Source organism: Benincasa hispida, chromosome 12 (genome assembly GCF_009727055.1).
Source record: "Benincasa hispida cultivar B227 chromosome 12, ASM972705v1, whole genome shotgun sequence".
NCBI classification, from domain to species: Eukaryota; Viridiplantae; Streptophyta; class Magnoliopsida; order Cucurbitales; family Cucurbitaceae; genus Benincasa; species Benincasa hispida.
The window spans coordinates 26,334,359-26,348,427 of record NC_052360.1 but is presented as its reverse complement, the minus strand read 5'-3'; the positions used below and the strand labels follow the sequence as shown (position 1 = coordinate 26,348,427).

At 28.9% G+C, this 14,069-nt stretch overlaps 1 protein-coding gene and 1 long non-coding RNA gene across 5 annotated transcripts; one reads left to right on the top strand and one right to left on the bottom strand.

Moving 5' to 3' along the window:
- Nucleotides 1–458: 458 nt before the first annotated feature.
- LOC120067954 (homeobox-leucine zipper protein ATHB-17-like) lies at nt 459–4,091 on the bottom strand. Of its 3 annotated transcripts, none has more exons than XM_039019604.1 (4): nt 3,705–4,091; nt 3,209–3,381; nt 2,915–2,994; nt 459–893 (listed from the first exon to the last, which is right to left on the bottom strand). In XM_039019604.1, exons 1-4 carry the CDS (start codon nt 3,790–3,792, stop codon nt 599–601), a joined length of 636 nt encoding a protein of 211 aa, XP_038875532.1. In that variant the 5' UTR covers nt 3,793–4,091; the 3' UTR covers nt 459–598. The 3 variants fall into 3 exon arrangements, with proteins under 3 accessions (XP_038875532.1, XP_038875533.1, XP_038875531.1); XM_039019605.1 differs by having other exon boundaries at nt 3,209–3,378; XM_039019603.1 differs by having other exon boundaries at nt 3,209–3,414; nt 3,705–4,090.
- Nucleotides 4,092–9,766: 5,675 nt separating this feature from the next.
- Nucleotides 9,767–13,547, top strand: LOC120068134. 2 transcript variants are annotated; one of them, XR_005479100.1, is made up of 3 exons: nt 9,767–10,013; nt 11,807–11,932; nt 12,805–13,547. It is a non-coding gene; the product is annotated as an uncharacterized LOC120068134 (long non-coding RNA). The 2 variants fall into 2 exon arrangements; XR_005479101.1 differs by having other exon boundaries at nt 11,764–11,932.
- The last annotated feature ends 522 nt before the right edge of the window (nt 13,548–14,069 follow it).

Here is a 14,069-nt window from a genome sequence, read left to right as displayed (position 1 = left end):
CATTACATAAAAAATTAGTAAACAATGAGTTTCTGATTACGATTCAAACTCATCCTCATTATAGGTTAGTAAATCCCATAAAAGATAATTTAATTGCTATTGCAGCTCATTTCCTTTATAATGCAATCAAATTACGATTTTGTATTAAACAAATCCTAAAATCAAACTTCAAATACCAAAATATATTTAATTAAAATCTTTCCAGAACAAATTTGTAACTCGAAAGCTTCGATCGGATTCAAACTTTTCCAATACAATCCACATCCCAATAACATTTTCATTGAATTTTTCAATTCCTCGTTTTTACTCTTTTTTGTTTTTAATTATATATTCCTACCTTATTCATCCTACGGTGATCCATTAGTTTTAAAATTTAAAAATAAAAATAAAAATTATATGTATAACTTACTCTTTTTTTTTTTTTAACATAAATCAGTAAATAATAAGACAATTCCCCAACGTTCGTACGTTAAAATAGAAAGAAAAAAAAATACAATTCAATAGAGGAACAACCTACAGTCATTTTCTACCTTAGTTTATTGTTATTATTTGTTTATTTCTAGCCTTTTTGTTCCGTCTATCAACAACCTCATGACAGCTACCGTAATTTGAGGGCGGACAGAACCACCTTCGATGACATTGTGGTGGCGGCGATGGCGGTCTCAGTGACTGCAGCCTTAGTAGATGTTATACGCTCACATCGAGGACACATGGTTATAGTAGACGTCGAGAGGGGCGGTTGTCGGTCGCGGCGCGAGACAATGGCAGGTGGAGCAACCTTGATGGCTCTCAGCTCCTCCAATTCCCGCCGCAACCAGCGGTTTTGCTCTGTTAATGATCTAAACCATCTCTTCAAATACTCACATTCGATCTCAGTTTGCTTCAATTTGCTCCTACAATATTATAGTTGATCAATTAACTTCAAAAAATAAATATTGTGTCCATTGTTTTAAAATTTTGAATGAAAGGGTAACTTATGTATAAATTTTTCAATATTGGTTTAAATTTTATTTCATTTTATTTTTTTTTAACTCTCAAACCTTTTATTTTAGTCCTCCAATTTTACATAAAGAAAAGTTTGTTTTTATTAATTATTTTTTAACTGAACTAATTATTTGACGCCTAATACTTCTATGCGCATCTTTTTGTTCATTACTTATTATTATTAACACATATTTATGTTGCAAAAGTGCAAACATGCAATAAGTTAAATAGGAAAACCTGCCATGGAAGTTGTACAAATAACTTGTTTTCTTTTTAATCAAATAAGATGAAAAACTAATAGTATGTACTCAAACGAGTTCTTGTGAGGGAATATGATAGAAAATTTGATTAATCGCTGCTATTTGATTTTTAAGATTAAGCATCCAAACATTACTACTTTTATCTATGATATTCTTTATTTTTCAAAGGATAAATTATATTAAATACCCATCAACTTTGTATTTTGTATCAAAAATACCCTTGAACTTTCGAAGAGAGTTCAAAAATATCCTTATCGTTAGTTTTGGTTAAAAATTATTAGTGTTTTATTTCAAAAATAATCATAAACTTTCAAAAGTTTCAAATATACCATTAAACTTAAAAAACTGGTGCTTTTCAAACATACAAAAGCTTTAAACAAATTGATCACCATATTAATAGTAGGAGCGTCTTTAAACTTACTTTTTGCCAAGATGAAGCGTATTAATGCAACTCTTAAAAGTTTAAAGATATTTTTACACTAATATTAAAGGTTTGTGTTCATATACTAGTAGTAAGGATATTTTTTAAGTTTTTTTCTTTTTTTTCTTCACGTTTAAGGGTATTTTCAAAAAGCACCAATTTTAAAACAAATAAATCTCACAAAATTCCAAAATCAAAATCTCCTTTTAAAATATACCAAAATGATAAATAACACACATACTCAACTACTAACATATAACATTGTTAAAACATTTAAATATTAAGGTTTCCTCTGGATGCTTTCATTATTTTCTTTATTTTTATTATGATCTATATACCATAACAGTAAGGGTATGTTTTAACATTTTTTTAAGTTTAAGGATATTTTTTAAAATTTTAAAAGTTCTAGAGTATTTTTAAAATGAAACACTGGTTTCCATTTAAAATTTACAGTAAGGGTATTTTTTAAATATTTCTAAAAAATTTAAGGATATTTATAAATTTTTTGAAATTTCAAAGGTATTCTTACTCATAATACGAAGTTCAAGGACATTTTTTATAATTTAGACTTTTCATAGACTTGTTTTTTTTTTTCCGAACTTGACTACAAATTCAAGTACCTAAAATCAGAATTAAAAAAAAAAAAAAAAAAAAAAAAAAAAAAAGCATAAATTTTAAAAGGTGAAAACTTGAAAACAAAATTATTATAAAAGGGTGTCAAAATTTTTATCAAACTAGATCTTAATTTTCATTTGTGAATTGATTATTCTTTCATTCATATGATTGTAATAAGTTGGTTCTGAGCTTTGTTTATTTCTTTGGTTTTTTTCTTTTTGAAAATCAATGGTATCTATCATTGTTCCTTTCTTTTCTAACCGACTTTTGAACATATGCTTTTATAGTGGTTAACATGAAAATATTTATTCCAACGGACATAAAATATGTATTTTCGATCAAGATTTTAAGGTTTGATTCTTCCGACCGAGAACTAAAAAGAAGATGTTATTAAAAGAGCTAGTTTACCAAAAGTTATACTTTTTTATTTTCTATTTTACAAGAGTGAAAAAGAAAAGAAATGGTTATCAAACCAACGTAATAATAATAATTTTGTGTCCGTTTGTTTGTTTCTTTCTTTGGGTTCTAATAAAACATTTAAAAATCCTATGTTTTGTTAAAAGAAAAATAAAAAGTTGAAATTCTTTCGGTTTATTTTATTATTTATATTAAGAAATGAATAAAATATTCAAACCTGGCCCTCCGATTCTGAAACCAAACTTCAACTTGTCTGGGCTTCAGCTTCAACTCCATAGCCAAAGCTTCCTTTTGCTTCTGCCAAAAAAACAAAAACAAAACAAAACAAAAGCTTCTTTTATAAATAATATATATACATACATATAATTAACTGACAAATTTAAAGGTCAACGTGAACATAGCTCAATTGAACATGTACAATCAATTTTAAGGTATAATCTTCAATTTTCACCCCATATTTTCAAAAAAAAAAAAAATCAAAGATAATTGATTTTTAGATGATTATGCTCACCGGGTTTAATGTATGATTGAGCCTAAAGCTTGCTTCAAGAAGACGAGATTGATCCTTTGACAGGCGAAGCTTCTTCCTTGGTTGGGTACCTCCATTATTAGTGCAGCTTTCTTCTTCCTCCTCCTCCTCAGCGCTCGGTGCCACGGCCCATTCTTCGACCTCCGCTTCTCCTGCTGCCGGTACTTGATTTATGTCCAATTCTCTCACTATAAAAACTCTTACTTTCACTTTAATCAACATGCAATAGTATGACAAATAAATCTAAACATAGTTCAGTGATTAAGACATTCTAATAGTTTTTTTAAAAAAACTGAACCTCCCCGATATATGTTAAATTTAAAAAAATACTAAATTGAGAAAAAAAAAAAAAAAGAAAGAAATATATAGCATTATGATTGAGAAAGTGGAGATTTGAACTAACTTCTGATATTAGGGAAAGATTACTGACGTCTTAATCGTTACGGAATTTGTCGATGCATGTAGATAGAGAGCTTACCAAACGAAGAACGAGTCGGTGGAGAAGCAAAGCCAGGCATGGAAATGGAGAGATCCAAGTTGGATGAGTTGATAGGAAAAATCGCCATGAAAATTATAAAGGAAGAAGAAGAAAGGGAAAGAATTAATTAAAAAGAGAAGCTATATAAAGGGTGAGTTGAGGAAAGGGTCATATATACAAAAAGAAAAGAGAAAAAAAAAAAAAAGGTTTAAGAGTTGGGTTAGGGTTTTATTGACTAAAGTCGTCAAAGTCAAAGGATTGGGAATGAGTTCCATCTGATGGATGACACGTGTAACAATGATGATGTGGAAAAAACAAATAAATAAATAGAGCAGATTTTGTTGGAGGAAAGGCCAAAAGTGCCTTGAAATTTGGTTGTCGGTTAAAATAAACAAAGTCAGCTGGAGAAATGATTGGGTGCTGCTCCTAAAAGCCACTACTCCGTGGACCCTTTTTCTCCACCTTTTAATTTTCAATTCTCATCTCAATTCTTTCTTCCACATGTCCATTTTTCTCGCATAGACAGCAAGAATTTCCCGTTTAGACCAGAAATGGCGGAGGGAGTGAAGAAAAAGTTTTTCGTAAGTTAAACAAGAACGAGCTCAATCTATGATAGTCACTTACCTAAGATTTTAATATCCTACGAGTCTTCTTAACACTCAAATATTGTAGGGTAAAGTGAATTGTCCCATGAGATTAATTTACACACTCACGGATATCAAAAAAATTATTTGTATTATTAAATAAATATTGGTCTGACGACTAATTTGAGTATAACTCAATAGATAAATAATTTATTATCATTTTAAAGGTAAATGATGTGATATAATATAGATATAATGATACGATATGTCTATAAAATAAATTTGGGATGAAAATATTTGTGTAATATAACAAACAACTTTCTTGTAAGAACATTTAATCCTACAATGTTAACTCATGTTTGAAATGTTTCAAAAAGTTGATGGACATGTTGATTGATAGCCACTAGCTGAAAATTGGATAAGTTAGGATTGTTTTCCAAATTCCACTATATGGTGCATCTCTATTATCTTAGAATTCATAGAAATATATATATGCAAAAATTTAATCTATAGTTGTCAATTTTTCTTTGGCTACTTTATTTTTTTAGTTTTTGTAGTACAATAATTATATTGGAATGGAAATCAAGCTTTTAATTTCAAAAGAAATTAAAGTGCATGTTAACATTACTCTAGATTTTGATAAATATGATAAATTATTAGGGTTCCAAAGAAAAGATTAATATGATGAGATGTGATAGCAAAGTGATATGAATGGTGACCTTAGCACAAAGAGGGGAGTAACGCTTCTTAATTACCATTAATGCTTCAAAGGAAGAAAACAAAGAATATGGGTTTGAAAATTAATCAAATGAGAGAATCAATAGCCATCAATCACATGCACTTGTCTAACATATATGTTTTCTTTTAAAACATCTTTTATTTTTAATTTCTTTCATACGTGCATACATAATGTTGTATGTAATAATATTATTGTTGAGTGTGAGAAAGATTAACGATCTAATCGTTATGTGTATTTCTTAGAAAAAGTTTATTAATTTAAAAATAATTATGGTTCGAGTTTGAATCTCTTCACCTCATGTTTTTAATAAGTGGCAACTTAATAAAAAGTTATAACAAAGACTATATAAGTGTAATATTTTGAAATCTATGAATCAAATAAAAATTTGTCCAAATTTTATGGACAAAAAAATATTTTTCCCTAATTTTTATTTCATTCATATACCTTTTCGATTTTTACATCTACCTTTTTTGAATTAAGATGAGAGGTCACATCAGTCTAAAATTCATTTTTGTTTAATTGTTAATATTATACTTTTCTTATTGAAATAAAAAATTGGGTTATGTTGTTATAATTAATTCTATAGCTGGAAAGTAAAACCATGGCCAAGAAGCAATCAGCTGACTGCCCCCTTCCATTCGGTCTTTCTTTGCTGTGTGAATAAGGTCTTAATATGTATCGTCATTCTAGGCATGTTGCAATAAGTCGCTGATCGAAGGTTTAGACCAATCGCAATTCATCACCATCTTGTCCGCTTCCAATTGATGACTGACTATTAAATAAGTGTCGACCTAAGTCCTTGTACTAGGGTCATTATAGTATATGGGACATAGTTTGCATATTTTGCAAATTTAAAATTTATGTATAACAAACAATTTTTTTTTAAGTTTAAGTAGGAAATTGATCAAATTAAAATTTTGAAAGTGTTGATTGTATTAACCTAATGGAGTACTTCATGATAGTTTTTGCAAATTTTTAACTAGATCATTGCCTTGAGGTTTTTGTTTATTTAACAATAAAACTTTCATTTTAAAATATCGATTTGAATTAATCTTTCTTTTTTTTTTATCTTTTAGTACAAAAGAGTGTGAAGGAATTCAAACCATACAAGTTGATCGATAGTACATACTACATATCATTTGAACTATATATATTTACTTTGACGGTTGATCTTATCTTTTAACAAAAAGAAAAAAGGAAAAACAAAACAAAAGAAACAACATTCTCCCACATATATATTCAAATGACAAGAAGAATCATAGTTCAAAAAAATTCAGAAACAAAATTTTAAGTAGGAAACTTCAATCCAACAACTTGAACGTCAAGAGAAACCAAAGGTTTCCTATTGCGTGAAAATAGGGTTGAATTCATTGGACCAAAATGCATAACCCGACTTCATTAATACAATTGCTTATAAGAATTAGTCAAATTCCAATTAAAAGAAATTTTTACTTTTTTTATTTTGACCATTTCGAGTCACACATCTTAAATTGATCATAATAATTATGGGACTTATTCTACTTATATATAATATTTTTACTAGAGAAAGTTTAAATATTGACGTGATTATTCACTATAATGATTATATTTATAAATAACGTGATTATTCACTATAATGATTATATTTATAAATAAGTTGATTGTTAAATGGTCTTTGTAGACATGAATAGGTCAAGCTATGACTATTTTTAAGTTTGAAACTTGAAAGCAATAAAATCGAATGCAAATGCATGTTTTAATGGTTGGATTGTTTGTTTCTTATTGAATTTGAGTTATTCAAATTTTTTTTTTTAGTAAAACAATTTATGAGAGAGATTTGGACTTCTAAAGAGTCTGCTTTGTATGTCAATTTTAGGTATACTATGATGAGTAAATTGTTCAATTTCACGCACATGGACTTGACTTCACACATGTATTGTATATTTTCTTGAGCTACAAGTTATCATTGTTTCAAATTTATATTAAACTATAGTGAGATGAATATATAACTTTGAAAAGTCAAATCAATGATCAGTTATAATTTACCTTAATTAATTAGCTAATCTCAATAGAACTCGAAAGAAAAATTAACTAATCTTAATATTTCTTTCTCATTTTCCATGTTTGATAGTAACTTAATTAGACTCCTCTATACAATAGTTTGATACTATTCTTGATTTTTTCTTTCCTACTATATTCCCCTCTTGAAATTAAAAAGAAAAAGGACAAAGGCCTAGATTGAACTCTCCACAAGATGGGAAAACTAAGAAAGCATCCTCATTTTGACCTAACCCAAATCATTCTTAAAAGTTAATTATACAATCAATTAGAGATTTTCGAATAATAAGGGTTTATAATGGTTCTTCATCGTCTTTCTTAAAGTAACATTCTGAAAATAATCTTAAGCTAAAACAAAGATTACTTTTTTTTTATTTTTCAAAACTTGAAATCGATATTAAAAATATATGTATATAATTAGAAAGTAGGTAACAAAACAAGGAAAATAAAAAATGAAAATAGTATTTATAAGCCTAATTTTCAAAAATTAAATGATTATCTAACGGAGGGTTAGTTTTTGAATTATATATGTGATATTTTATCTCAATATACTCAATGGTAAATTACAATTGGTAGCATTTTTAGAAATAATAACAAAGTATATAACATCATTTAAAAAAATTAAAAATATAGACAAGTCTATCAGTGATAGACTTCTATCGTTGGTAGATTTTTACCAGTGGTATGGTCTATCACTGATAGACTCCTACCAATAATATAGTCTATCACTGATAGACTATTTAAATTTGATCATATTTGTAATTTTTTTACATTATATTATATCTGCTAATATTTTTGGTCTGTTTATATTTGCAACTGTCTTTATACTCAAGTTAAAAATATGAAATCGTTAAATCCTATTGTTATGGTTTTCTCGAATAATTTCTCCATTATGAGTCGGGTCCAAATAGTGATGAGTAACGTGATGCTGACATGGCAATTAGGGTTAGAGGAGTCCTACGTGGATGATGTTGCAATAGTGGGGAACTGAGGTAGGACCAAGTGTGTGTGAATTGTCCAAAGAAACATGTTGGACGGAAGACCGATGATTTACGAAGACCATTGTTGTTGTCTTTGGTCTTGTCCATGCCTAACAAATTGGGCCCACTTCTTTCCTTGTATGCCTCTCCCTCTTTCAATTTGTGTGCATTGCTTCTCTCTCAAGTTTATGGCCTTCTATGAGGTACTCAACATTAGTTGTTGTGACAAGAGAAATGCTTACGTGTTCTACACTGCACATATCTTTTATACAGTCTAGACAGATATTTAATAAATAAAAAAATAATAATAATTGTGTAAAAGAAATGAAAACATGGAATTAAGTGTAGCCTATGTTGAATCTAATCATTTCTTTTGTAAAAATATAAATTTATACCCTTAAATATTGAAATTATATAAATCTAGACCCTAAATTTTCATGAATATGTAATCAATTTATACCTTTATTAAAATTTCTTTTTAAAAATTTATTGTGAGATTTATAATCTATCGATTAAACTTTTAAATTATCATAAATGAATAAATTTATTTATTTAAATTATCTTTAAAAATTGTCTATGTGTTGATTATTACACGTGTATAGATTCATTTGATTAACAAAATGGATAATTAGAATTAATATATGGATGATTTTCAATAAAAAAAAATATTAATATAGAGTTTAAATTGATTTGCTTGTGAAAGTTTAATTGATAAAATTATAAATCTTCACACGATGTTTGTTCAAATAGAAAGTAATAAAGGATATTTTATATACTTGTCAAAGTTCAATGTTTGAATTTGTACCATTATTAGTTTAGGATTTGAATTAATACAATTATTAATTTGGAGTTCGAATTGAAACAATTCAAAAATCAAGGAGAGTACAATATGATGTGCCGTATGTGTGTGCGTATATATATATATATATATATATATATAAAAGTTCTATTGAAAACATTAATTGATTGATTTTTTCCGGGGAAAGTGAGGGACAATTGCCTCTTTGTTTCCATATTGCTTCAAATTGACTTTGATTAGGTCTAGTTTGGCTATGAAACATTAGTCCAAGTGACTTAAAACTATGAAAGTCAATTTCTTTTTATATTTTCTTTCGGTAATATGAATAATTAATGGGACAAATCAATATTATTGACCCAATAAATAATAAAATATTAAAATTTAAGTACGTATTCCATTGTTGTACATCAAATGCTTTATAGTAATAAAAAATTTGCTTATCAAAACGATGATAAAATATTTTAAATCGTTGTAGAGATTATGTATCTTAAGATAGTGGTCATCACTATTAATCTAATGTTTTAGAGCAAGGTTATGTGACTATGAAATAACATTATCATCACCCCAAAGGAAGACTCTTAGGTACACCTCTACTTATTTATTATGTTCAAACTGATTTCACTATAGGATGGGATAAAGAGAAATTTTGTATGCTTTAAGTCCATACCAATGAATCTAAAATATATTTGAAAAATTGGAGTAGATGGCTAAATTGAGATGGATATTTTTATAAGGAAATTTGTAGCAAATAATACACAAAGGAAAAATAACTTATCCTATATTTCATGTTTGGAATATTTGCAATTTTAGCAAATTTTGACCAGTTAAGGTTTTTGTTTTTTGAAAATTCCAAAATTGACCACTCTTTTCCTTTATCATATACCTCTCTTTCCCTTTATCATATTTCCTTTTTTAGAGAAGCTTCAAGCGCGTATTCATTTTAGAGGGAGGAAGAAGAACGAAATCCAAATTTAAAGCTCTCTGATTCAATCTCTTGTATTCAATTTGTGCTTTCATTTTCGTCCTCTCTTTCCCTTTATCATATTTCCTTTTTCAAAGGAAGGCGCGTATTCGTTTCAGGGGGGAAGTTAAGCTTATCCATTTCAGAGGGAGGAAGAAGAACGAAATCCAAAGTTGAAGCTCTCTGATTCAATCTCTTGTATTCAATTTGTACGTTCGTTTTCGTTTTCCTTATTGCATATTCGACTATGAGTAATTGTACTTGAGTGTTCTTTTTTTCGATTTTGTTTTTTCCTTGATGCTTTTTTCAGCTCACTATGAACATAGTGGATGGTGAGGAGAGTTTGTTGTGCTTTCATTAAGTTTTGTTTTCTTCCATTGCTCAATTTTTCTGCCATATTTTGAGTTTTGATCGCTTAATTAAGTTAGGACTTGCATTCTTCTCTCTTTTCTTTAATTATTTTGAGGTTTGCCTTCTTCTTGTTAATATTTACTTTTAAATTGTATAATATTTTTATAAACATATCTATTTTGATCGTTTGATTTTTTCTACAATTGAAACACTATGAACTTAGGGTAAGCTACTATCATCAATTGGAAGATAGCAACTAGTTGTCAGTGATAGTGACTATCACTGATACAATATATGTGACTACTATCATATTTTATGTGTTTATTGATTCTTATTGATATTAAAGACATGTCTAGCTATAGACTGGTATCAGTGGTGATAGATTTATATTTGTTTTTTATAGATATTAGAACCTATTGATATTATTATTTAAGAGTTCTTGTTTTACTTTCGCAGGAATTTTAAGCATGGTTATTCCAATAGTTATTTTTCATAGTGGAATATGGAATGAAAAACACTGTTATGTGAATTACAAATCTACTAGAGTTTTAGTAGACGATATAATAGTTTTTGAAGATTTTGTGTGTTTAATAGTGAAGGAGATTTGTTTGGATGTGTCTACTTCTTCTATAGAACTTTCAGCTTTATTAGATTTTGTTATGAATGGGGTTCAAAATGTAGTTCAAATTCATGAAGATAAGGATATAGCTTAGTTTTGGCTTTAGTTAAGGAAGATAATACACGACATCCTTTGGTTGCTCATGTCGGTAGTTCATGTTTGGAAGTATCTTCTAATGTTGTTTCTAGTGGAGCTAAGAATTATTTGTCTGTTGTTCCTTCTTCTAAGCCTCTTATTAATGATGGCGATATCCAAGTGATTATGGATATGCATATTGCTCGTGATTTGAAAGAAAAAGATGTGTTTGCTAGTAAAGAAATTTTATCAAATTGTTTTTACTTGATAGCAGTCAAGAAGAATTTTGAATTTAAGACTTTAACGTCAAATTCAAGAGCAATTGTGTTTCAACTGTTCAAGATGGTTGTCAATGGTATGTGAGGGCATTCCGTTACAAGCGCATTGTTTTGTGGATGCTTAGGAAGTTTATTGATATTCATGATTGTTCTATAAAAAGTATTCAAACTTCTTATAGGCAAGCTTCCTCGTCCTTAATAGCTGAATGTTCGAGAAATGATTTTAGATTTAGTTCTTCTCATACCTCAACTGCTAGTGATATTGTAAATAAAGTCCGTAAGGAATTTGGAGTAACTATTAGCTATTATAAAGCATGGAGCGAAAAAGAGCAAATAATGAAGTCTTTGAAAGGCGATGCACGTAAATCATATGCTTTGGCTACAAAGTTTTTTTATGAAGTTAGAAGAAAAGAATCTAGGTTTATTGTCTTGTTTCCGATTTATTATATGATCTATCAATGATAGCTTTTATCACTGATTAGAGTCTATCACTGATAGCTTCCATCATTGATAACATGAAAATAATGGAAATTATTGGTGATAGACTCCAACCAGTGATAGAAGCTACCATTGATAGGCATGAATCAATTATATACCTTTTGTAATTTGGCTTAGTTGTTTATTTTCTTATTTTAGGTACATTCACTAACTATGAAGATGATATAAATGGCCATTTTAGGTATTGTTATATGTTTGGAGCATCAATTAAGGGTTGGAAGCATTGTAGGCCCTAATATATCGGTTGATGGCACGTTCTTGAAATGTAAATATGTTGGGACTCTTTTAACAGCTTCAACAATTGATGGTAACAATCAGATTTTTCCTTTTGCTTTTAGTATTGTTGACTCTAAAAATGATACATCCTGAAGATGGTTTTTTTAGAATCTAAAGAAAAGTTTTGGTGAACGAGAAGGATTAGTCATTATTTCTTATCAGCATTTTAGCATTCCAAAAGGTATTATGAATGTTTTTCCAAATGTTGAGTATTGTGTTTGTTTACGACACCTTTTGCAAAATATGAAGTTGACTTATAAGAATTCTTTAATTGATGGCATATATTATAGTTGGGCAAAAGCTTATATAATTGATAAGTTCGAGTTTTATATGAAATGGATGAAATCAATATACCCTACTATTCGAGAATATCTCAGTAAAGTTGGTTTTGAGAAGTGGGCGCATACGCATTCTAGGAGAAGAAGGTATAATATGATGACTACTAATATTTCAGAGTGCTTGAATAATATTTTGAAAGAGCTTAGGGAGTTCCTTGTTGCATCATTACTTGATTATATTAGAGAAATACTTCAAAATTGGTTTTGTGAAAAAGGTCAATCAGCATTATCCATGAAGACCATTTTGACTAGTTGGGCAGAGTCTAAGTTGCGAGAGCAACATAGTCAATAAGAAGCTTCAACGTACAAATACCTTAACTATTAAAAAATATCATTAATAACATGTTATCTGTGATAGATTTTGTCACTGATAACATGAAGCTATCATTGATAACATGTTATCACTAATATTTTTTGTTTTCACTGATAGCTTGAAAATATTTAATCAGGTAGGGATAGTATCACTTACATTTTCATTTATATTTTAGTTTTCATAAATGGGCTGAAAAATTAAAAACCCAAACCTAAATTCATTCTTATTTTTCCATCTCTTTCTCTCTCTCAGTTTTCTTCATCCATTGGGTCCCACAATCCGGTTCTTAGTTCATAGGATAGTAGGTCAATTCTAGTAATGGACCGGAAGAGTTCGGGTCGAGATTCAGCGAGGAAAAGCGTTGTTCGGGAGCTACAAAAGTTGTATCCCATCCCTTTTATTTACTGTTTTTTCCTTCAATTTGCATACTTATTTCCTTTAAATTAAAAGCAATTATAGTGTAATTAGGTCCTTTTTCCGCTGCGTATATCTCGTGTTCCATCATGTGGTCAATCACTTTTTGATAAATTTGGCCTCTAAATCATGTAGTTGTCATGTTTAGGATTTAGTGGAGATTCCATGTGCTCATGCTTGTGCTGTTATTCGTGGGCTAAATTTAGATATATATGATTTTGTGTCAGACTACTATTTTTCCAGTACACTATTATCAACCTATAAAGGATCAGTTTATCCTATTGGCAATCATTTTGATTGGAGATCTGTTGATGTTGGTGTGAATGTGTTACCTCCAATAGTTAAATGTCTGACTAGATGACCACCTAAATAAAGAATATTATCAATTAGTGAAAAGAAAATGAGCTCGAAGTGCAATCGATGTCATCGTCATGGCCATAGTTGTATGACATGCAAATTGCCACCGGTTGTTTAATGAAGAAGCTTGTTTTGTAATTGATGTTTGTCATCAATTTATCAATGATAGTGAGACAGCTGATGTATTTCACCAATGTATCCATTAGATTGTAGTTGTTGTTTGTCGTCATCAATTTATCCATTATATAGTGAGACAACTTGTTATTGAAGTTTTTCATAAATATATCATAGACCTTGTTACTAATATTTTGTCAGTGAAACAGACTTTGTTGTTGATATATCTATTTTTTAGTCAATATGAGGCTTTTGTTTATGAAGCTTTCATTTTGCTTTAGCAAAAGAAATGATATCAAGTTATCTGTAATAGCTTCTGTCATTGATATCAAGCTATTAGTGATAGCTTCTATCACTAATAACATGTTATTAGTGATACCATCTATTACTGATCTCCATTCTTTTACACTATCAGTCATAACTATCTGATTACAATTTTTCTAAGCTTTTAGGAAAGTAGGTCATGACTATTATTATAGAGCTAAGTTCATTTTTGTTGAAGAAAGTTAATTAAAATATAGTAACCAAGATTAATCAAATTTAGAGATTTTTCAAAAATAAGGCACTTAATTCTTTGCTCTCCTTCCTTTACACCCAATTCTTTGGTAGCATGTGTTCTCCCTTTTTTTTCT